Here is a 23,799-nt window from a genome sequence, read left to right on the forward strand (position 1 = left end):
AATGCAGTCCACTTCAAAGTTCTTTTCACATACTTTACTGTAGATGACAAGTCCCCTTTCTCTTAACATCAAGATCTGCCCAGACTCCATCAAGTTCATTTCTAACAGGAACAAGGGTTTGGATTGACGTATCTTAATGTTAGCATGAAAGCTTCTGCCTTCACATAACCAATCAATATTGAGCCCTCCTTTACAAGTTCAGACAAAGATTGCAAAACATCCTTTCGACTCAGAAACAATGAATCAACTGTTGCATTTTTATTTCTGGTGTGGGGTTAGGGAAAGGGTATCAGGAGAATAAGTAGGGATCTGGTAGAGTTGCATGTTAAATCTCTTGTCTTGGTGAACTTAAGAAAAAAAACATTATTGCCTTCATAATTGATATTTCTATCTCAATCAGCAACACAGACTATCAGAAAAAGAAAAAAAAAAGAAAGAAAAACAATTGATGAAGATCTGCTTTATATTCCACTTTCCATGGAATTCAGATGTGTTTTGCATTACATTTTTTTCACATCCTATAAACACATGTTGTTTATTCAGACAATAATACTGAGTAGTGGGGGCTAGTAACATAATCACTTCTATTATCTGGCTGCTCAGAAGACTGTACTGTTTCTTGTTACACTACAGTTTTTGCTGATTCCAAGTATTTTTATTCTTAAAGACTTTTTTCTATTGGTTACCCTGTTGGGCATTGACATTCCATCTCCTGGCAACAGATGGGCTTCAAAAGAACCTGTAATTGCTCACTGGACTGCATTTGAAACCAGCCACAAAATGCGCATGTAACATTCACTCAGAAGAAGGGAGGAACCCATGATAAACAGTGTAACCCCGTGTAACTTGGTTGATCCATGATGCTTGTAAATCAAGTCTGATCATTGTAACTGCTTAGATCACAGAGTCTCTAGTTCATAGACACAGCGGCATGAGGTAACTCATTTTATTTTGCACAGGTTGCATATTTCCACAGGAAACATTCTCGCTAAATTGCTTGGAAAAAAAGACGACAGTTTGTGCTTGGGTGTTTGGCCTCCCAGCTTTATGCCATGGTTTCTTTACCTGGCAACCTTCTGTCGTTAAATGTGTGCATGTTGATAACTTCTTCTGTTTTCACAATAACTGGGGCCTGTGGCTTGTGTTTTAGACGACGCTGGCACTTCAGGGACATCCTCAGTTCTTCTACCATAGCACTACAGAAGGATCTCTACAGAAAAACACAGAATATTTGAATATTACAAAACAGACAAACTGTAAATTTCCAGAAACAATATTAAAATCCATCTCAATAGACTTGCCAATTTAGCAGACTCAAAGGTTTGAAATTTTTCATTATAAAAGTTATAACAAATTTTTACAGTGTTAAGATACAACATATTATAATTAAAATATGCCATCAAAGTGGGCTAGTTTATTTCCACCTGATACAGAAATGAACTCTCAGCTAGTAATGTATATAATTCATATCTATTGAAAAAGATTTTCTGATGACATATGTAAAATTGATCAGTATAAAATAAAAATTTACCTTAAAATTTAAATTCAAACATACATAAATCTGCACCAGAAATCCATTCTTGACAGTTAAAAAGTAAACAATATAGAAGAAATGTACTACTTTTCAGATCACAAGATGAAATATGCAAATTTTCTGTAAACATTGACTCTTCATTATGCATTCAAAACAACAAAAATAGCACTCACACAGACAAAGCTATGAAAATAATTTCTAGTATTTAATTACATTTTTGTGACTTTACCTATAAAATATGAATGGTGATTAGAAACAAATGTGATTTAATTATGAAATGACAAATTGTAATGTGTTAAACATCTATGAACAAATATTATCTTTGTTTTGTCATGAACAACTTGACAACTGAGAGCTGAAAATAATTTATCCCATGAGAAATAAAAGTGACCCAATATTTTTTTTCTTAATTCCCATCTTATTTGTAAAAGATTTTCTAGATATTCTGTATATCTGGGGATCATTATCACAGCTCCTCAGAATTCCATTACAGAGTTGTATACATGAAACAAAATTGGGTTAATTTCTTTCTCCACTTGATTGAGATATTTGTGTGTTAGTTACACTCAAATCAGATAAACCAACTGCAGCATATCAGAGTTGAAACTCAAATTAGGCTCTTTTTGTACAAGAACCAAAAAAATCTAGACATCAACCAAACATTGACAAGTACAAAAACAGTTACAGAACTGTAAAAAAGTGATATGAAAACATGATGAAATAAACCTAATAAAAAATGCATGTGAAGACCTGTTTGTTGCATTACGTATTTCTACCTTGCTGTTTCTTAATTTAGACTACTTCTAAGAGATATAGAATAAAAATTTTAGCACACATATGTCTGATGTTCTTAAAAATTAATTTGCATGCATGGTCTTTTGTGACACTTTAAACAATACATTAGTTAGGCCTGTACATGAGAGAGACAGTAAATCAGAGGGTAAGTGACTTCCTGTCATTCACACCATCTTCTACAGTGTATCCAAGTTATGAGATTTTTGATACCTTTTTATTCATCTGTGTCTATATCCTCATTTTTCTCTGATAAGTTCCTTAAATAACTTACTTACTGGCTTTCCTAAGTGTGTGTTTACTATATTCCATCTGTAAGGGCTCACAGTTGCCAGGATAATCTACATATTTAACCATAAATTATTAACAACATTTTCTCCTGTAAGAAATAGGTCAAATCATATCTCCCATTGTGACTTCTCTGATTCAGCCCTCTCCTCATTTTCCCATCTTCCCTCGACCCAACTTCTCCTTTTCTCTGTCTACACAGCCTTCCCTATTTGTACCACCACAACTTTTTTCCTTTGCTTCTTCTTGCTCTGTTATCCTGTTTCGGTTTTTCATTTTTATATAACTACCACTTTATCCCTTAGCTCAGGACATGACTCAGATATTAGTTTATCTAGGAAACCCTTTCCACAGGCTGAATATTTTCACTCAATTTAGTTCTATTCTCCAGTATTTTGTACTCATTTTTATGCTTTTCTATCAGGCCTCTAGGTCTCCTATGCATCATTCATGCTGAACTGTAAAGAGCAGAGAACAATTTCTTATGGCACTGCTTGTACACACACGTGTTCTTTAAGTGCTGATCTAATTAACAATAGCAACCTAATTAATTATTAACAATAATAACTACACATGGCCCTAATATTTTAAGTCTTATTTAACAGTTTTTCTGATTTAATTGCTTAAAACTTTTTCACATTTAGAAGCTTAACGAAACCAAATGTAAAACTTTGGCATTTGTTAAATAACATAAAATTAGTAAAAATGTTAATTTATTATCACTGAAAATGGGTGATGATTAAATGTTATCCATCAATTTCCCATTATTTATAGTCACTAACATTCATTATTTATTATTTGTTAAAATAAACAGTTCTGAAATTCATGAATTATACATCTATTAAAGGACTTCTATGGCACCTGCCAGCCAATGTATGGACACAGTGTTTCTCATTGCTTAATACCTACTATTAGATGTATTTATTAAGAACATGATGATAATGATGATGAAGATGATGATGATGACAACACTGCAGAAATGGAAAAATCTGACTCCAAAAGGGGGAGAAATACATAGTCTTGAGGTAATTTAGTCTTGGCTCTCTGTTGAAACATTTAACAGAAGAATGGATTAGATAACGTGACAGGCTCAGACCTTGATCCCATTACCCTTAAATGTTGTAGGACGTGAAATACGGAATTGTTTGAATTAATATTTTTGTTCAAATGCACCAAATTCCCCCAACACTGACTAATTTGTATCACCTTCTTTTGGCAGTCTCAATTTTCAGGCATTTTGATTACATTGGTTTCACAGCAGAAAAGGCGGAAATATTATTTTTTTTTTGTCTGTACTAAAGAAGTAGACTAAGCAACCAATTTTCTTAGGAAATAATCTTATAAGTGTCATATACATGCAACTACAAATGACTCAATTTTATTTCTAGTAAATTCAATAATTGGTACCCTATGTTTACCTTAGAATATAAATGAAGACATAAAACTAAAAAGTAATTTCATGTAATATCAGATTTTAAGACTAATATAAAATGTAGGCAAAACCTGTTCCAACCTAAGATCAGAATAGTTTATCTTTTATACTTTTAAATTATCTTAAGTAATTCTAGTTACCAATTTAGAAACAATCTCAAAATTATAAACCTGTAACCCACCTTTATCATTTTAGACTTCATTTATTTTACAAAGCCATTAGAAAGTGAAAATTTTAGTGAAGCAACCTTTAATCAACCAATGGTCTTGATTGTATAATGTCAAAATATCAACTTTATTAATCTTCTCTCTAAATAAGCTGAATTTTGCCAGTTCCTTTTTGATCTATCAGTATAAGATTACCTGAAAAATAGTTTTCCTTTAGGTTACAAAGAAAATTACTGTGAAAAGATAGGTTCTTATCTCATCGAGAGATTATTTCAAATCCATCATGAAACTTTTGACATCCTTTCAATTTCAGAAAGATTTTGGAATCAACAGAACAAATTAAAGGCATTTAATGATATCATAAAGTATGACTTAGTTGTTTTTAACTAGGGTATACATCTTGTTTTGTTTAGTTTTGGTTTGGTTTTTGTTATAGTTCTGTAATATAAATTCCCTATCTTGATCTGTGTATATATCTAAAATCGAAATCACATCGTTTTGTGAAATGTCCTTATTGTATGCTGTCAGAAAGTTACTATAACGTTTACATAAAGCTTTAACTTGTTATCATTCAATAGAAACAGATTTTTCTACTTCCCAAGAGTGTTTAGAATTTTTAAGTTTTTTTTAATTGAACTATGAAATAGGCTTTACAAAAATCATGTGCACTTTACATGAGTTTCCCGAGTTATCATAAAGAATTAGTAGGAGGAAAGAATAAGAGAAATAAATGAAGCAAGGAAGGAGTGAAGGAGAGAGGGAGGAAGAAATAAGTGTAGAGAAGTATCAGAGGGAAAACTATTTTGCCTGTAAATCACTTTGTTTCTCAGGCGTGGAAACCCATGCATTGTATCCTTACATAAGGGAAGTCCCTTAGAGTGAAAACAGCAATGAAAATGTTTCTCCACATTAATGTAACAGACTACAAAAAGAAAAAAGAAAGGCACAAGGATACTAACCATTATTAAAAACCTCTTTTAGTAAGTTTCAAAAGTTTACTAAACAGTGTCTGGATGGTATGGTGGCACTAACCAAATAGAAGATTCCTGAAAATGAAAATTTAAATCTTTGAGCTGTTAGCATGTATAATTACATTAAAATAAGTAAAATTCTTTACAAAATTTACTAGATCGAATGAAGCAAACTGTATTTACATTTCTCATTCTTCAAATAATAAATGCCTAGAAACTTTTAAAAGTATGTAACTGGTTAATTTACATCGATTTTAAAGCCCTAACTTGTATTTTGAGTATAATAAAAACACACATAAATAGTCCACTGATACATGTGCACTTAAGTGGCTTCACAAAACACCATTGTTGGTATTTCAGAATAACTTAACTTTCCAATTTATAGACATATGAAAACATGATGTCACAGCTTTTGGAAAACAGATATTTTAAACATTAGAATTCTAGCTATAACCACACTCCACATTGAACACTGTCATAAAATTTATTATTAAGTTAAAACCAGAAACTGCAGAAAAATTACAAGTTTGATGTTTTTAACTCTTAAGCTCATCATTCTCATGTTAAATTAATGTATTTGTTTATCACCTAAACAAATAATCATAAAGTATATGTTACTATCAAGTCTTTATTAGTGTTTGTTTTTAAGAATGAAACTATTTTATGTGTCTTGCTATCCTATTTCTTGAGAGAATTAACTAAATCATTCAGAATGATTCACAACCATTTTTTTCATGTAGTTATTTTTTGAATCCCTGTGAAAATATCTTTGATCTGCTGTATCAGGTTTTGTAATTAATCTAATAACATATACCAGCATATGACAACCAAACTGTTCCATTTTGTGGTTTTCATTTAAAAATTTTTAACCAGTTATGGATAATCAATACATTCTTGACACTTTCCACTTAATTTCTGTCCCTATAAGCCATTTGCTATAGAAACATGAATTGTATGTAGTGGATGCAAATCAAAATAGTTACTGTAATCCATTACAGAAAATTATATCACATTAAATAATGACTAAATAAATAACTAAAAGGGAATAAAATGTATAGAATATTTCATATAGTATTTATATGAATATTAGTGTATTAAATCAGAAAACAAATATCATTTAATGTGACCCATTAAATTTTTCCTTTTGATTTATACTATTTTTAACTGGTAACCTTTTAAAGTTATCAAACAGCTAATGCTGTATATCAAAAGTCTGAATTGACCTAAGGCTATATGAAGCAAAGAGAGATGATAAATGAATTGTTAAAACACTCATGTTCAAAATATAAAGCAACTTTGATCTTGATATTCAGTTTTTTTGTAGCTATGATTTTGAAAAAGTTATGCTATTTACATAAGACTTACAGAGTCAGAAGGGACTTTATGTGTAAGGTTTGTAGAGACCCTATTGCTTAATCAATGTAATTCTATAAAAAGAGAAACTAAAACTTAAGTATTTAAGTTGTACCTATAAGCACACAGCTAACATCAAAGTTAAGACAGGAACCTTAATCTCTTAACATTCATTATATGAAAGCTTTATTATATGAGGCAGCCTCATTAATGATGATTTCATTCTTAGTTGATCTTTTTGCTTGGATTCTTTTTCTATTAAATGTTAAATTATTTGCACACTAAATTATATAGCAAACAGAAAAAAATAGAGAAAAATGAAATGCATATCTTTCTGAGTAAATCAAATGACAAAGCATGTTATGTTTTAGCCTGGATTATTTTACAATGATAAACATAGCCAAAGATTAAAATATTCTAAGAAGCCTTGACTTAAGAAAAGTTACCCAATATCTTCATATTATATTTGCAAATAGAGTGAGACTAGGAAAAATAAATCTTCATTATACATTTTCATACTTCCCTATTTTAGCTAGAAAAATCAATAAATAATGTCTGGCTAGATTCAAAACAACTTTAGTTAATACACCAGTGAAATAAATAAATTTATTTTTTAAACTAATACACAAAACATAAAAATTGTATATATTAACGGGTAAGGTAATGTGATTCATTGATCCACATATATCATGGGACGTTTAAGACAGTTAAACACATCTCCTCAAACATTTCTCATTTTTTTATAATGAAAACATTCAAAATCCTTTATTCTAGCTTTTTTGGGATGTACAGCACTGCCATTGTTTTCCCTAATTATTCTATTATAAAATAGCATACCAGAATATTTTACTCTTGTTTTTAATTTAATACCCAATGATCAACCTCTCCTCTCCCCATTTTCCCTCTGACTCTGCAGGCTCTGATAACCACCATTCCATGCTCAGCTTTTAAGAGAACAAGCTTTTTATATTCCACATATAAGTGAGATCATATGGTACTTGCATTTCTGTGGTCTGCTTATTTTACTTAAAAATGAAATCAAGTTCCACCTTTGCTGTCAAAATGATAGGATTTCATACCTTAATTCCTAATGCACTTCCATTATAGGTTCATAATCCGATTTATTTAATTTTTAGAAAGTAAAGAAAGGCTAAACCAATTTAAACTTGATTAAAACAAGGTTGAATTGTGCTCTCGTGTTTTTCTAATTCTAAAACTATTTATTTATAGTTTGGAAAATGAAATAATTAGACAGTGCCTATGATCTAAGGCTGCAATCTGTTTATTTTATTGAAACTCCTAATCTATAGATTGTCTCAGTGCAACTTCAAGGGAAAATAAGCAATAAAAATAGTTAAATAATCACCTTCATTGTGTATAGTATGAGATAATTTAAAGTGTTAGACTAAGCATCATTGACCTTGAGTAACATATTTGACCTTTGAGACACTACCCTCCTCTGCACAATATAGGTAATGACATTTTCATGGCTCTTTGGATAGTTTTGTACTGAAGTGACATCGACATGCATGTCAAAAAGCCTAAAGTCGGACTGGGGCTGTCGCTCAGTGGTAAAGTGCTTGACTCTCATGTGTGAGGCACTGAGTTTGATCCTCAGAACCACATAAAAATAAATAAAAATATTGTGTGTCAATCTATAACTAAAAAGAAAAAATAAACAAAAAACCTAAAGTCATTTATAAAAAAAATATGATAGCAAAATTGTCATTTGTCAAGCTACAATCTCAGTTTTAGAACATCACTTGCAGGGATAAATAAAGACTGCATCATCATAAATAGTTGACTTGAAAATCCTTTAGCTGAAAGTGGATTAGTGAGTTAAATACATACAGAAATATTATTTCCAAGTATCTCAAATTTACATATAAAGACATTTTTAAAAACCATCTAGTTGGTCTTTATACAGATCATTAAAGGAAATTGAAAGACACTCTGCCTCAGACAAAGGGACATAAAAACAATACTAATGGAAATATTGGTCCAGGTTTATTTACAACATTTAACTTTTAAAGAACAACACATTATATAGTTAAATATTCTTCTATTAAAAATCAACTTAATTTAATTAACTTTAATTTCTGAAAATTTAAATGCATTTAAAATTTCTTGCACCAAATTTAATTAATGAAAAGTGCAGATATATTGCATTGTGTAAATAGACATCACTGAGAAAAACATAAACAAACAAAATCTTTATTGATCATTTATAACACAGTTTGAATTACTGTAACTTATTCAATAAATGGGTTCTTTAAAAAGAACTATTTCTGTAAACACTAATTCTTCAACATACAGAAAGCAATTTGTATATAGAAACTTGTTTTAATTATTTGGCTTCTATAAAATACAAATTCAGGGAACTTTGAAATGCATTTTCCTAATGGACAATTTTTCACTCAGGATCCATTGTCTTGCAAGTTTTAACTAAACCACTCTGATTTTCTCCTATCACTCCATACACTGAAAAGTTTCATTTATTTGTGCTTCTACTCCTCTGATTTATAGTAAGTAATTTTCTACATATGTTATTCAACTACAAACAAAAACATTCTGGGTGCCCTACAAAAACTTGTTTTGGACTGTCAATACCAGAAAAATATCATTTTTTGGAGATTATCTTGGATAAGATTCTCCGGAAATCTATAATAACATCAACTGTATTGACTGAAACCAGCTTTGCCCTAAGAAACAACTATCACTCATAGATATAATACTGTATACTTCAACCATCTTAGAAAGATAGTAGAACAAATATATGTGCTCAAGATATCTATCTTACCAGCTCACTATCAAAGCAACTATTTATTTATTTTATTTCTCAGATTATTCACTGTATTTAGTGTAAATAAATATGATAAAATAGTAAATATTTGGCGCACTTTTTGAAGGTGTTTTTGTGTCAGAGGACTCAATAACTCATGGCCAAGACATTCAATAAAAACAATTTGTACAATTAAATTCATTTTGTTAAGTAGGGAATACAGTATTTTTGTATGTATATCAGGCTAAAATGTATCAATCTATATGTATATGTTACTATTCTAGCTGAAAGTCAACATAAGACATAGTTGTGGATATTTTTTAAAACAGGACATTAATTATGTAAAATGAGAAATTTTAAACATAAATTAATGAACCATAATTAAATAACAAATAATTTTATAAAGATTCAAACTATTACTATATACTTACAAAGCTAGTATATTACCATAAGTACCATAGAAAACTGTTTTGTTAAGCAGCTTGTTTCAATTATAAGTATCATAAGGACATAATGAGACCTATTCAACAAATCTATGCACCTAAAATGTACTGATCATTGTGTGAGGTATAGGACTAGTTCTTGGATTGTTTACTCCAATTCAATTGTTACAATCTTACAGAGCAACATATTTACAATCAAGGAAAAGTTAATACCAAAATAAAATTATATAAAATGCACATGTTGATTGGTTACTTTAAAAAATATATTCAGACAAAAAAAACTTCTGAGCATTCCTCCAAATGGTCCAATTGGAAAAAATCAGAAAAATACTTATTTATTTTAAAAATGTGAATAAATAAAAATCAATGTATCTTTGATGCTTTAATATTTGCATCAAAATTAAAGTCTATATTATACAAATTATTGTATACCATCTATGGTTATTTGAAAGCAATGCAATTCATGTTTGTTTATTTTTATACTCTATGTATTTCCATTTTAGTCCCTGTTTTCATTTTTACTTTGATTCATTTTAATATAATGTGGTGTTTTTCTTTTTGTGGTGCTAGGGATTGAACTAAAATGATACTTTTATATACTAGCGTTAATTATCAGCTTGTAATTATGAGAAAAGCTATGGTTATCAAGAATTGTTTTCAATAATATTTTACAACATAAAAGTCATATAAGATATTTTATTTCCATCTTTAAACAATAAAAGTTATTGATCTAATTTCATCATCATCATTACCATTAAATGTAAGACTGATATGTAAATATATTACATAATCATAAATTTGATTCATAAAGTTCATATTCAACTATGCTGTCTATACATTATATATGACACACTATTCAGATAGAGACAGGGAAGTTGATTTTTTTTTTAATACTGAAATGCTATAGATCAAAACAAGAAGAAAGAAATTTAGTAAGGAGAAATGTGATGAGAATGCAATTTGAACCATAACTGTGACTAGTACATTCTTGTTTACATTCAATGTGCAAAGAAATTCATTGCAGATTTGTCTCTTAATAAATATTTATTGAATGAATAAGTAATTTCACAACTGTTTACCTTGTTTTTAATTATAAAAATTTTAGGTTAAAACACCCATTATGGTAAATTTAAGTAAATTGTGAATTGCTATATGGATTCATGAATTTTTTATGATAAAAACCAGGAATATGTTATAGCTAATTTTAATAAATTAAATAAGGTGTTAAATATCTTTTAGGCTGGATTACAAAGCCTAACAGATTTCAAGAAAAATGAAGAATTGAGCTCTTGAACACAATTTATCACAATAAATAGAATGAGTCACCTCCAATAAATCAATAATCAATGTACTAAAATTTTCTCTATGATATACTTTTAAAATATCTTCCTGGAATCAATTTCATCATGAACTTAAATGATTGATAGAATTATGCCATGAGGCATTATTCAAGATCTTTGAGATACAAAGAAAAGAACAAAGTTCTTGTCCATAAGGAAATAACAGTTTACCAGGGAGAAAAGTGCCCCACACAGAAACAATAAAGCTAAACAAGGTAGTATGGTTAGAAATAATGAAGATGTGCATAGGATTTACAGAGAAAAGATATCTACACTTAATTCCAGAAATTATTTAAAATGAGAAAAATAGCTTCCCAACATTTCAACAGGGGATGAATGTTAGATGACGATTGGACCTGAAATCAGCCAAGCAAAAACATGAAATGTACAGGCCACATTGTTTTCATTGCAACAGAAATTAAAAACCCACCTCCATCTTGTAGATACAAGCCATGCCTTATGCCCAAACCCATTAAAACTATTGATTAGGGAACAGGTCTGGACAATTTAATGCTTAACCTAAAATGATTGGTGTGAATTTTCAAGGTAGAAAACTAGACAAGGTTTGTTCTAGTGAAAATACAAAATATGAACTTGTAAATTGAAAAAATAGTACAATTAGAAGAAATATACACACTGGAGAAGTCAAAGATGAAACTACAGCAGAAGCCAGGGAAGGATCTGAATCATCACCAGTGCTGAGGTAGAAAATCTGGATTTCCCTAAGGGAGTTATATGGCGGCCCTGTGCAAGCATGGGCTGTGAGACTGCAGTACCCAGTCTGTGCTGAAATAAGAACTACTGTTCACATCCTTACCAATATAATGATACTGCCCCATCTGTCTCAGGTTTAAAAAAAAATTAATTTCCTTTTCCTAATTTTTAGAAAGTCATATATGTCCACAGAATATCAAAAATTCCGCTTGGCATCTGAAAAATTCAACCAAATTAATTATATATAGTAACAATAAAGGGAGTTTATTTTCAAAATTAAATCACTTTTCTCTTTGTTTTTGTTTTCAAAAGAACTTTTTTTCTTTTTTTAGTGTTGTTTTGGAAAACAACTTAGGTATATCAAATGAACAAGACACCTAGAGATAAGGACAATAGAATAACACATATGTCCAGATTTAATTTGTCTATTTTATTTTAATATTAAGTTATAACTTAAAGAAAATAATTACATATGAATGATTTGAAGTTCCAATTAGAAAACCCAAGTTCCTTCTATAATTTTGTTCATATTTTAAGCATTAAATAACCAAATATCACATTTATTCACAAATTATAATGACAAGAATAAGTGATGAGTTAATGGTTTTTTTTGGTTAGTCTTTGGATTTAATTTTAAAACTCATTTTTATACCAGAGAAAGATTCATAATAAAAAAACTGTATTTAGTCATTATTAGTCACACAGGTACAAAAAATATCTGATTTTTCAAATCAGCAGAAATAGTCATTCTTAATGTTGTTGAGGGAAAATATCATGATTTTCCAAAATTTTCAAGGTTCATAATTGGCTACTTTAGTCACAGGCAGAATGAGCTTATAAATATTCATTTATTAAAAACATTATTTGTAAGTTTCAAGAACTGTACTGAAATAAATATGTGAAAACCATATCCAAATTCCCGATTTCAGAAAGGGGACAGTTGTTATAACAATAAAGAAAAGAAAGATAGTTTCAACTATGTTTTCAAGATCAGTTTTAAAGGTATTAGTATTTCAAAGAATTTTAACAGAATATATTTCACTTGTATTACAGGATGACATTATTTTTAAATACCACTTTTAGTTCTTTGTATTTACCAATAAATGTTCATTAACCTTTCAAAAATTAAAGAGACCATAACTTTACTCTAACATAGGTGCTGAACTGAAGACCTAAGAGTTGTTGAATTTTATTAAAAACACAAAGATGTTCATTTGCAAAAGACTATATACACAAAGTGCTGGAAGACTTAAAAATATTAGTTATTTCGGGTCCAGAGCTATAACCATACATACAAAAAGTCACCTGGAGTGATTTTTCAAATATTCTCTGTCATATTTACAATTATAGAACTAGAAATAAAAACTGTAAATGAGGTCACAAACTTCTCAAGAATAGAATACAAAAGCATTTATACAAATGACTAAATATATTTAAATGAAAAGAAAAAAAATAGTCTCAATATACTTGAGATTATACATATATTCTTATAAAGACTCCAACACAAGTCAGGAAAAAGACTTGTTAATAATAATATATCAATAATAATATTAATATATTAAGTGGCAAAAAAGAAACCATGATATTTCCAAATATTCATTAATACAGGAAAGTTAGTTAAAATGTCTACAATGCAAGCTAAGGTTTTTTAACTATAAATTTATTTTGTTAACTATGTCCAAATAAAAATTCACATCTCTATCTCAAAACTCTTAACTAGTATTATACATTTTTATCTGCAGAGTGCTTTTCTTAATAATACAATTTATAATTTTCATTAACTGTAACCTTCTATTAATCTAACTGCAATGAACTTTAAGCAACAAAATTTGCCCTTAATTCAGATTCCAAAAATATGGGAATAGCTATTTTGAAGTTGACTATAATTAAATATATTACAATGAAATTAAGTTTTGTGAGGGTGATCATGAGTCTTTTTGTGAAATATTTTATATTTCACAAAATGCAATTTTTATATGATAAATGACATAGACAATTAACAGCCACAGTTCTAAGCACTACCCTTGGTTGCCAAGATCAAAAAGTTTTTCATTTGTGTTTTATTATAACAAAAATAAGTGTTTTAAATTGCAAAAATGTGACATTTACCTTTTCCAATTGAGCGTTTTTTTTGGATTTGTATAAAAACTCTCCCACTGCCACAAAAACTGAGAGCACCAAGCCGGCTGCCAGAACAATGAAGATGCCACCAATATTTTGAACCCCTAGGGCACTGGCCTCTTTGCTTTCTTCCTCTGGGCAACCATTGCCCCTCCACCACTTCTCCTTCATCATATGCAGCTTGCCTTCTTCTTGCAGCTGAAGAATTGCTATGGTGATTTTATCTCTGTATGGAGAACCTAAGAAAGGAGAGGACATGTTAACCATTCAAGGAACACAGAATTTCATAACTAAAGGTTAGCAAGATGAGAGGAAAGCAGACATTTTTCCAAATGCTTGAGTGTGCATATATTCATTTTCAGTAGAGAAAATCAACTGGGAAAAGATAATAGAAGTTTAATGAGATAAATAAAACAGAAAGCCTTTCTAGATTTTGCAGGATACATGAATTTTGCTAAGAAATTTCTCCACTTTATAAGCTGACAGCACATAGCATTGGAAAATAAATCAAACAGTAAGAAAGAATTCACAAAAGGAAAAGGTAGAGTGACAAAGATGTTTAGTTCACATCTAAGAATGGTTCTACAGTGAAGTCAGAGCACTGTTAAGTCAGTAGTTTTATTTTTAGGAAGGTAGGGAAATTATTTTTCTCAATATAAAATTAAAAAGTTAAAGGTAGTAGTGATGAACAAACCGTATCCAATCATTCAATATTTTGCAGATAATGGGCATACAGTTTTATTTGCTACTTGATGTGAATTTAAAAAGTCGCAGGTTATATAGAATTGGATTATTTGAAATTCATTATGGAAATGTAATTCATAATTCATAGACTCGCTGACTTGATATTGTAAAGTATTTTTGATTGTTTGTCATTTTGTACTTTGGAGAAAAATGTTCTTTTCAGTGGAGGCAATGTGGCGCACATCTGTAATCCCAGTGACTCCAGAGGCAGAGGCTGAGGCTGAAGTATGAGGTCTCCCTCAGCAAGTGAGACCCTTAGCAATTTAGTGAGATTCTGTCTCAAAATAAAAAATTTAAAAGGACTGGGGATGCAGCTCAGTGGTAAGCATATCTGGATTCAATTCTGAGTGTAAATTTTTTTTTTCATTTAGAATTCTGCTTTTAAAGATATATGTTAATCTGCATTAGCAATTACTTGGTAAATATTATTTGACTAATTGAATGCCTAGAAGCAGAAAAAAAATTGAACTGCATGCATCTTTCAAAATCTGACCCAAGAAATTGGACTTATTGCATGCATTCTCCCATCCAGAAATAGCCTGCTTCTAAAGTTGCTAGAACACTATACTTCACATTCCATTTTTTTCAGCACAAATTCACCCATCATGTTTTTCTGCTTATAGAAAAATACTAAACATTTCAGCTTTATTCAATGCTGCCTGTGATTATATGTGTAAATATATCTACATTCATAGATCTTTCTTTGCAAGATGGGGTAAAGTAAAAGCAAAGAAGAATTGTAGCATGTTAAGTGTGTTGAAAATGTTGAGGTAGTGAAGATCTTTCAAACACAACTGGTGAGCTATTTCTTTAACACAATACTTTACTCAAAAGAGTAGAAAAGCCTATGGTTTCTATAAAACTTTTTTCATGGTTTTTCCTTAAAAAGGCTATTATTCATCTTTGTAATTGGAACTGTCTCTTCAATTTTTATTATGGAATAAATTCCAAGTATAATAAAGGAATTCCTGTTCCAGTTTCTTTCCTATGCTCTTTTTCAAATACTACTCAAATTCCAGTGCTCAGTGGGAATTCTGCCTACCGCCCCCATACACTCTTCAAATTTTAGTGTATTACCCCATTCTACTTTCTACTTGGAACAGTTAGGTACTGGACAATTAATTTAAGTAATCTACTGTTATTATTAATTACCTGTCTAAATGGAACCTGTTTTTCTATATTACATGCTCTTTGGAGAAGATATTGATTGGTTTATACAACCACCCATCCATTCATCCATCTCTCTGAATTCTCATAGACTTTAGACAAATGTTTGCATCTTCTGCAAAATTTGATTAAGGACATTGTAAAGAATGTGGCACATGCCTATAATCCCAGCGGCTCTGGAGGCTAAAGCAGGAGGATTGTGAGTTCAAAGCCAGCCTCAGCAATAGTGAGGCACTAAGCAATGAGACCCTATCTCTAACTAAAATACAAAATAGGGCTGGGGATGTGGCTCAATTGTTGAGTGCTCCTGCGTTCAATCCCCGGTACCAAAAATAAAAGAAAGAAAGAGTAACAATCTATGATTTGGATCTGTTTGAAATGTAATAAAACACCATGGGACTCATCTTTTTTTTTAACCTTTATTTTGCTCATTTATTTATTTTTTTATGTGATGCTGAGGATTGAACCCAGTGCCTCACATGTGCTCTACCACTGAGCCACAACCCCAGCCAGAACCCATCTTTTTTTGACTATCCATTTTCATTAATCCACCATATCTAGCTTAGCACTAGCTCAAAGGTCACTCTTACTCTGAATAACCATTCTTATTAATGTTTTTTTTCCATATAAAATAAATACTTAATTGAAAGTCGAGGAAATTTCCCTTTTAAGCACAATGGTAGTTTATCAATTGTGATTTTCATTTAAAGCATAGCATCTAAAACAAACATTTTTCTGACAGTATTTCTGAAAATGGCCATACCTGGCTAACACAAGATGTAGTTTCTTTTCTGGAAATATAATCATAAGCAAGATTTAAGGGAATTGTTACTTGAAAAGGGACTTTCAAATACAGAACACTCTTAATCCAGCTAAATACTCTGGGCCAGCTTATTTCTCATCCTGAGTAGTTTTGACAGACTATTAGTTTTTTTTGTTTTGCTTTGTTTTGTTTTTTCCAATTCACCATACCCACAGAACTGTACTGGAATGTTTGTTCTGATATAGTCAAACACAACATTCTCCACTATAATTTCAAGAACAAAACTAGACACAGATCTACAAAAACAAACTACTTCTTAGCAAATGATGGGCCTTTCTTGTTTCCTTGTCAGCTGAGCTTCCTATTTCCAATTTCCAATTCAATAGTTACCAATTAAATAGTGAAAGGTAGTGGTGATGAACAAACTGTATCTAATCATTCAATATTTTGCAGATAATGGGCATACAGTTTTATTTATTACTTGATGTGAATTTAAAAAGTCACAGGTTGTATAGAATTGAATTACTTGAATTGGGTTACTTGCAAATACAAAAAATTCCCATTGGTAGAAAACCTTAGTACACTTGTTCTCCTGAGCACAGTAATGTTTAATTGATATTTTGTTTTAATTAAACTTATAAAGTTACTACAATTTATTTTGAGGTTTTAATAGGATGAAATAATATATGGATATAATCAATAACTGAAAATCACTGATGTTTTACATATTATTATTTCATTAACTTAGTTTAAGTTTTTTTTTAATAGAACAGTATTTCAACAAAGAATTGCTACTGCTTTGATATGGAATTTGAAGCTCATTGGGAAGTATTTCTACACAGACAAATGTGGACTGAAATTTCATCCAGTTGTGAAATCTCAAGGACATATTGAGATCAAAGAATAAAGAGTATCTTTCATTCTCCTGTGACATGAATAGCCATGTGCTTAGTTCTAATGAAGTGAAGAGTCATTAGTTAGATAGATAGTCCCAATTCCAGCCTCAATTCATATACTGACCAGCAAGGAACTGATGGAATTGGGTTAAACAGAGAAGCTGAAGATTTACATTTTCAGGTCACCTGCAAGGAAGAGATGCATTTTTTTCAAGAGGTCTCTGTTTCATTTGGAAAAAAAAATACCTGAGGAAATGATAAAGTTGTCTATTATAACTCACAAATATGCTTACAAACTTACAACTAAAAATAGTCAAATGTTTAAGAAGTAGACAACCATAAATTAAGGAAATCAATAAATGAATGAAGCAACATAGACAAAATTATCAAAAAATCTGCAACATCTACAGTAGACAGACAACCTTCATTTCCAGTTTTATTGAAACTCTGTGGAATTTCCACAGTGACCATTTATTTTCAGTTTTTATGAAGTCATATAAAATATTTTGTGTAAAACTATCTAACTTAAGTAGATATTCAAAATAAGTCAAACATTTCCTAAAGCTGAATTTAGCCTTTGCATCTTTATTATGTAACATTGGTTCTTTGGTTCTTTTTATATTTTTTTCTCTCATTTGACTTTCTTTGGTTATTTCATCATATTCTCCATATTTACAGTAAGGGAACATTGTTTTTAAAATTATCTTTTTAGAAGTTACCAAAATACCATGTGATAAGGTAAAAAGAGTTCCAGTTTGCATAAGAAGAAAAAGAAAGAGAAAGAGAAAGACATATGTTTATTCCAAGGAAACCTTTCGATGTTATATGCATAAGACATGAAGCTCAAACTGAGCTATCTAAGGAGGTATAGAGGTTGTTTTGAGTGACATACTATGACAGTATGTGGATGGAGAAATAAAAATGATGAATGTACTTATGCAGAATTTCCTCAATTATAAAATTTTTGACTCCAAAAGTCCCTAAATGTTGAATTTTGATCAAATAATTTCATGTAAAATTGTGATTTTATAAGAATTTCTTCCAAGATATTTATTAAAATTTCCTAGAATAAACTGTGATTATTATAAATAACAGAAACAAATCTCAGCAAAGATTTCAGAGGTAAATTTAGATGATTCATCTCTCCCTGCCTCCCTCCCTCTTTCCCTTCCTTCCTCTTTTTGCCCCTCCCTCGAAGCTTCTATTCTTCTGCCCTTCCTTGTCTTAGTCTTTTCACTCCTCCCATCCTTTCTTTTCCTTTTATTTCCTTCCCCCCAATGTCTTCTTTTCCCTTCCTACCCCTGCTCTCCTCTCCTCCTATCTTTCTTCCCCTTCTTTCCACCCTTCTACCATTCTAAGTGCCTCACTTGTAGAATACAGCACACATGTAAGTCATAGTTAATTTTAAAGGCTAAGTCTGACATACACAATTTATTGATTTGCTCAGTATGCTGCCGTTTTAATTCTCTGTGCCAATGTACAGTTATATACAAATATTTCCCTTATTTCAGTATATCCAGATATCATATAAAAATATGGTAAATGCAATCCATATTAATCTTAATTCTGGCAAAGACTTATTCATCAGTAAACAGTTTTTATTTCTGGATGCACAGTAAATTATCTAATACCCTATCAGATTTAATGAAATATGCTGAAATCATATTATTCTAAGTCTGGTAATTTTCCACCTATCAGGCCAAAAGGTTCATTACTTCCAGATCAAGGTTTTATATGGTTTAACCCATTAAAACAATATTTCCAAAACTGGAATTATCACAATCTTCTCTTTTTGGGAAAGGTGCCACTGTTTCATATTTAAAGAATTTCTTGATCAAAGAATCTTAAATTATTCTCCATAACACGTCTATCTTTGCATCTATCTGAGGCAAAAACAGCAAAAAAATAAAAATAAAAAATAAAATTTGCTTATAACTTTTTAATTTATTTTCAGAGGAACAATTTTTCCCCAAGTCTTTTAGTGCCTACAACAATATTTTTCTTTAAAACCTCAATTGTACTGTTTTAGAAACAATAATTAACACTTATTGTGATCCACTGCCTTAGGTAAAAATAAACTACATTTATGACATAGTTTCGGTCAGGAAGAAGATGTTGTTCCTTTTTAGCTTTTTCTGCCTCTCCCTGTATATGAATTCCTTTGTTCTCAATTTTATCCATTATGATAGCAACGTTGTCAACTTGCATCTTCATCTATTGTTCCAAGTTTCATGAAACATCATCTCATGAGAATTCATAGCACATTGAGTTCTCCACACTTGGTTTTCAAGTCCCTGAAAGATTATTTGGGGGTGGGGGGGACAAGAGCTGTAAGAATTATTTAAATATATATGTATGCCAAAATTGGTTAAACCAATTTTTGAAAGAAAATACAAAATATGTAGTTTTGTTCTAACAGAACCCCAATTTTTAAATATTTTGTTAAAAAACTAAGGAACTCTTAGTATTTATTATTTTCATAATGACAAATACTCTCTGTTTACTTCCTGAAGGACTTCAGTTTTCTTTATTTTATATTTTTTATTTGTTCAAATCTCATGATTATATTATGTGCTGAACATGATTCAAAAGTAACCATAGGTTACTATTTGCTTTTTGTGGGTTTAAAATAATTTTTTAATGTGCTATTAATATTCAATTTTTAGTATTATATGTAGTAATTGCCCCAAGATATTGCAAATCTCTGAAACATACTAATTTATATACTCCTAGGTATATAATCTTAGCATAATCTTTAAATATATAGCATTCCAGGGACATGCCTCAAAGAACTTTAATAATGCCTTAATTATTCCTCTTCTTTAAAAGAATTTAGCCTGATAAGTGTTTTCAAGACATATACCCCAAAATATGATTTTCTTTAAATGTTCACTAAGACCAGACTCGCTGTCAGTGGTGGTAAGAAACAATCCATTATCCACTTTAGACCATTCAGTGTCAGCATGATGCCTATCACATAGTAAGTATTCAGTATGTTTTTGAATGAAATGACATGAAATTTTGATGCATTCAAGAAATGGTCAATTAAAACACAAATAAGCTTATTTCACACTTCTAGTATTGGCCACTTAGAGTAAGTTAGGATGGAAAGCATGTTTATAAATTCTTATACTAACTTGAATAATCAGGGGATTCCTTTGTCAGTGTCTTGATAAGTAAAAGTGCTGCAACCACAAATGGTATGAAGTTTTTTGATAGAATCATGAACAATTTTTTTTAAAGTACTGGGAATTGAACCCAGGGGTATTCAACCACTGAGTTATATCCCTGTCACTTTTTATTTTGAGACAGGATCTCACCAAGTTGCCAAGAACTTGAGCTTGTGATCTTTCTGTCTCAAATTCACAAATCACTAGTACTATAAGCATGTACGACTACACCCAGCTATAATTATCAACTTTGATACTTAAGTGATAGTTCTACTGGCAGTATTACATTTTATCAAATGACTCCCTACTTCTTATGCTGAAATGAATACTAGTTGCCCTAAAGGCAAAACAGATGCTTAGTTCTTTCAGAGATTTATCTTATCTATCAATGCATGACAAAATCTTCTAAGAAAGTTGGAATCACACTACATTTTCTTAGTTTTAGATATATTTTATGACCCCTCAGGAGATAGTACTCCCTTTTAAGAACTGCTAAATGTTTTATTTAAATTTCAGATTGAATTTTACATCACTATATTTCCATTTTGATATTTTACTCAGTCAATAATGCTGTTTTACAATATTATAACACTTTAGCTCTTTTTTTGAGAATTTGTCTGTTTTTAAAAACAATTTTGGTGGCTGTTTAATATGTATTATTCCAAAAGGATGTAAATTCTCTGAGGACTGGGGTTTTATCTGATTTTATAATATTACATCTGGCACACTAAGCAATTTTTTTGTGAACAAATGCATATGTAAGGTAATATTAATTACTTAACCATTTGTCAACATCCAAATCTGTGCAAATGAAAGTTTGTCTCAAGTGTAGCAGATGTTAATTATGGACACCCAACAGCCATCTAAACTGCAGCCCTTAACTCTTCCAAGAAGCTTAGTCTAAGCTTTTAAAAGTTTGGGTAATTGGAGATTCAAGATGGTAGATTAGAAGAAGTCTGCATTTCCAATTATTCTGTGGCTTGGGATTCAAGCAGCTGGAGTAATTGCTTCTCAGTAAGGTGGGTGAAAAAGGGATTTCACTGAAATTCAATATTGGACAGAGTCTTAGAAATTTGGATTCATTGAACAAAGAACAAGAGAGAATACATAGAAGCCAAGTTGTTTGTGGCAGCAACAGTGGTGCTAATTCATGGCAGAGAGGAGGGACCATATAAAGAGAAACACAAAGCACATATTTGACATTGAAAAATCTGTAGATCAGAAAAGTAAGTTGGAATTAGCTGATCCAGTGTCTACACAGTGAACTGGTATTTGAAAGGGATCTGGATTTCTCAATTGGCAAATGGAAAAGTGAAGCCAGGACCACCTTAGGAGGACATGATGGAAGATTTGCTGCAGGAGCCTCAGAGATCACAGTAAACATTGCCATACTGTCTTAACAAGCAATAATATGTTGCCTAGGGTATACCTAGCAGAACATGAGTAACACAGGCACAGAGAAAGTTATTACCAGGGGTATTCAAATCAGAAAAATGAAGAGAAGTACATTTTATTTTCTCTTTGAGACTGGCAGCTCACATGGCCAGATGAAGAGGTTCAGAAACTGAATAGGCCAGTGTGAATACACTCAGGGACTAAGCCTGGAAAGGATATATCTGTGGGAAGCAGAGTAAGTGAGACCTGTGAAGGGCTGATTCCCCTGCCCATGAGAAAAATTATTGCAAAGCTTCTGAGATCTACAGCAGAGATCAGGACCTGCCTAGCCTTAGAGGTATATTGATCTAATCTGTCCAGAGCAGGTACCACCCAACTAAATCCTGAATGGAGCTAAGCCACAGTCACTGAAGCATCCCTCTTAGAATTCTGCAGCAGCAACATCCTAGGAATGCATCAATCTGGTCTGTCTGGGCAAAACTCCAACAAACAGTCCCGTAGAATGTCCCATTTCATTCTACCTAACACTGGTGAGAAGGAAAGTTGAGAGCTATGATATTTGAGGCCACAAAGCAACTCTTAGCAAATACAAATATATATATAAAATCTCTTGCATCTTATGTGAACATAATAGAATAAAATTAGAACACTACACTACAATAAAATTAGAGATTGAACAATACACTTTTTAAAAGTTGTAGATGGACACAATGCATTTATTTTGTTTACTTATTTTTAAGTGGTGTTGGGGATTGAACCCAGTACCTCACATGTGTGAGATAAGTGTGCTACAGAGACACAACCCCAGCCCCTGAACAATACAATTTTGAATGATGAATGCATGATATAAAAAATCAGGGTAGACATTTAAAAATTCTTATAGTCAAATGAGAATAGTGGTACTTCATCCCTGAACCTTTGGTACACTATGAAGGCAGTTCTGACAGGAAAGTTTGTGGCTATGAGTGCCTACATAAAGAAATCAGAAAGAGGGCTAGGGATGTGGCTCAAGCGGTAGCATGCTCACCTGGCATGCACGCGGCCTGGGTTCAATCCTCAGCACCACTCACAAACAAAGATGTTGTGTCTGCTGAAAACTAAAAAATAAATATTAAAAAAAATTCTCTCTCTCTCTCTCTCTCTCTCTCTTTCTCTCTTAAAAAAAAAAAAAGAAATCAGAAAGAATCCTACTAAACAACCAAATGATGCACTTCAGCATCCTTGAAAAACAAGAACAAACAAATTCAAAAGACAGTGGAAAGAAGGAAATAATTAAGGTATTTGCTGAAATTGATAAAATTAGGAAGACAAAAACACAAATGACCAGTTAGACAAAGAGTGATTCTTTGACCATATAAACGAGACAGATAAACCCTTAGTAAAACTAACCAGAAGGTAAAAAGATAAGACACACACTAATAAAATTAGAGATGAAAAAGATAAATCACTGCAGACTTCACAGCAATTCAGAGTATAATTAGGGAATATTTTAAAAATTACATTCCAATAAATGGAAAAATCTAGGGTAAGTGGATACATTTTTATACACAAAGAACCTACCATAATCGAATCAAAAGCACAGAGAAATGGTAAACAGACCAATAGCAAGCAATGAGATAGAAGCAGAAATAAAGTCTTCCAAGGAAGAAAAACCAAGCACCAGATGGATTCTTAGTGGAATTCTATAAGACCTTTAATAAAGAATTAATGCAAAATGTCCTCAAATT

The 23,799-nt window shown here is 31.0% G+C and overlaps 1 protein-coding gene across 3 annotated transcripts in view; it reads right to left on the reverse strand.

Annotated features, from left to right (window-relative positions):
• Positions 1-1,045: 1,045 nt before the first annotated feature.
• The window catches only part of Grik2 (glutamate ionotropic receptor kainate type subunit 2), a 634,369-nt gene continuing 611,615 nt past the window's right edge, over positions 1,046-23,799 (reverse strand). Inside the window, exons 15-16 of one of the 3 annotated variants that reach the window (XM_026406867.2) lie at positions 13,926-14,176; positions 1,046-1,210 (exon numbers count right to left, since the gene is read on the reverse strand). In XM_026406867.2, the coding sequence (XP_026262652.1) occupies positions 1,046-1,210; positions 13,926-14,176 (416 nt within the window). Of the gene's footprint in view, positions 1,211-3,538; positions 3,659-5,211; positions 5,260-13,925; positions 14,177-23,799 lie in introns of those variants that run through there. The other 2 variants (XM_077801706.1, XM_077801707.1) reach the window with 2 other exon arrangements.

Source organism: Urocitellus parryii, chromosome 8 (assembly GCF_045843805.1).
Source record: "Urocitellus parryii isolate mUroPar1 chromosome 8, mUroPar1.hap1, whole genome shotgun sequence".
Classification (NCBI taxonomy): Eukaryota; Metazoa; Chordata; class Mammalia; order Rodentia; family Sciuridae; genus Urocitellus; species Urocitellus parryii.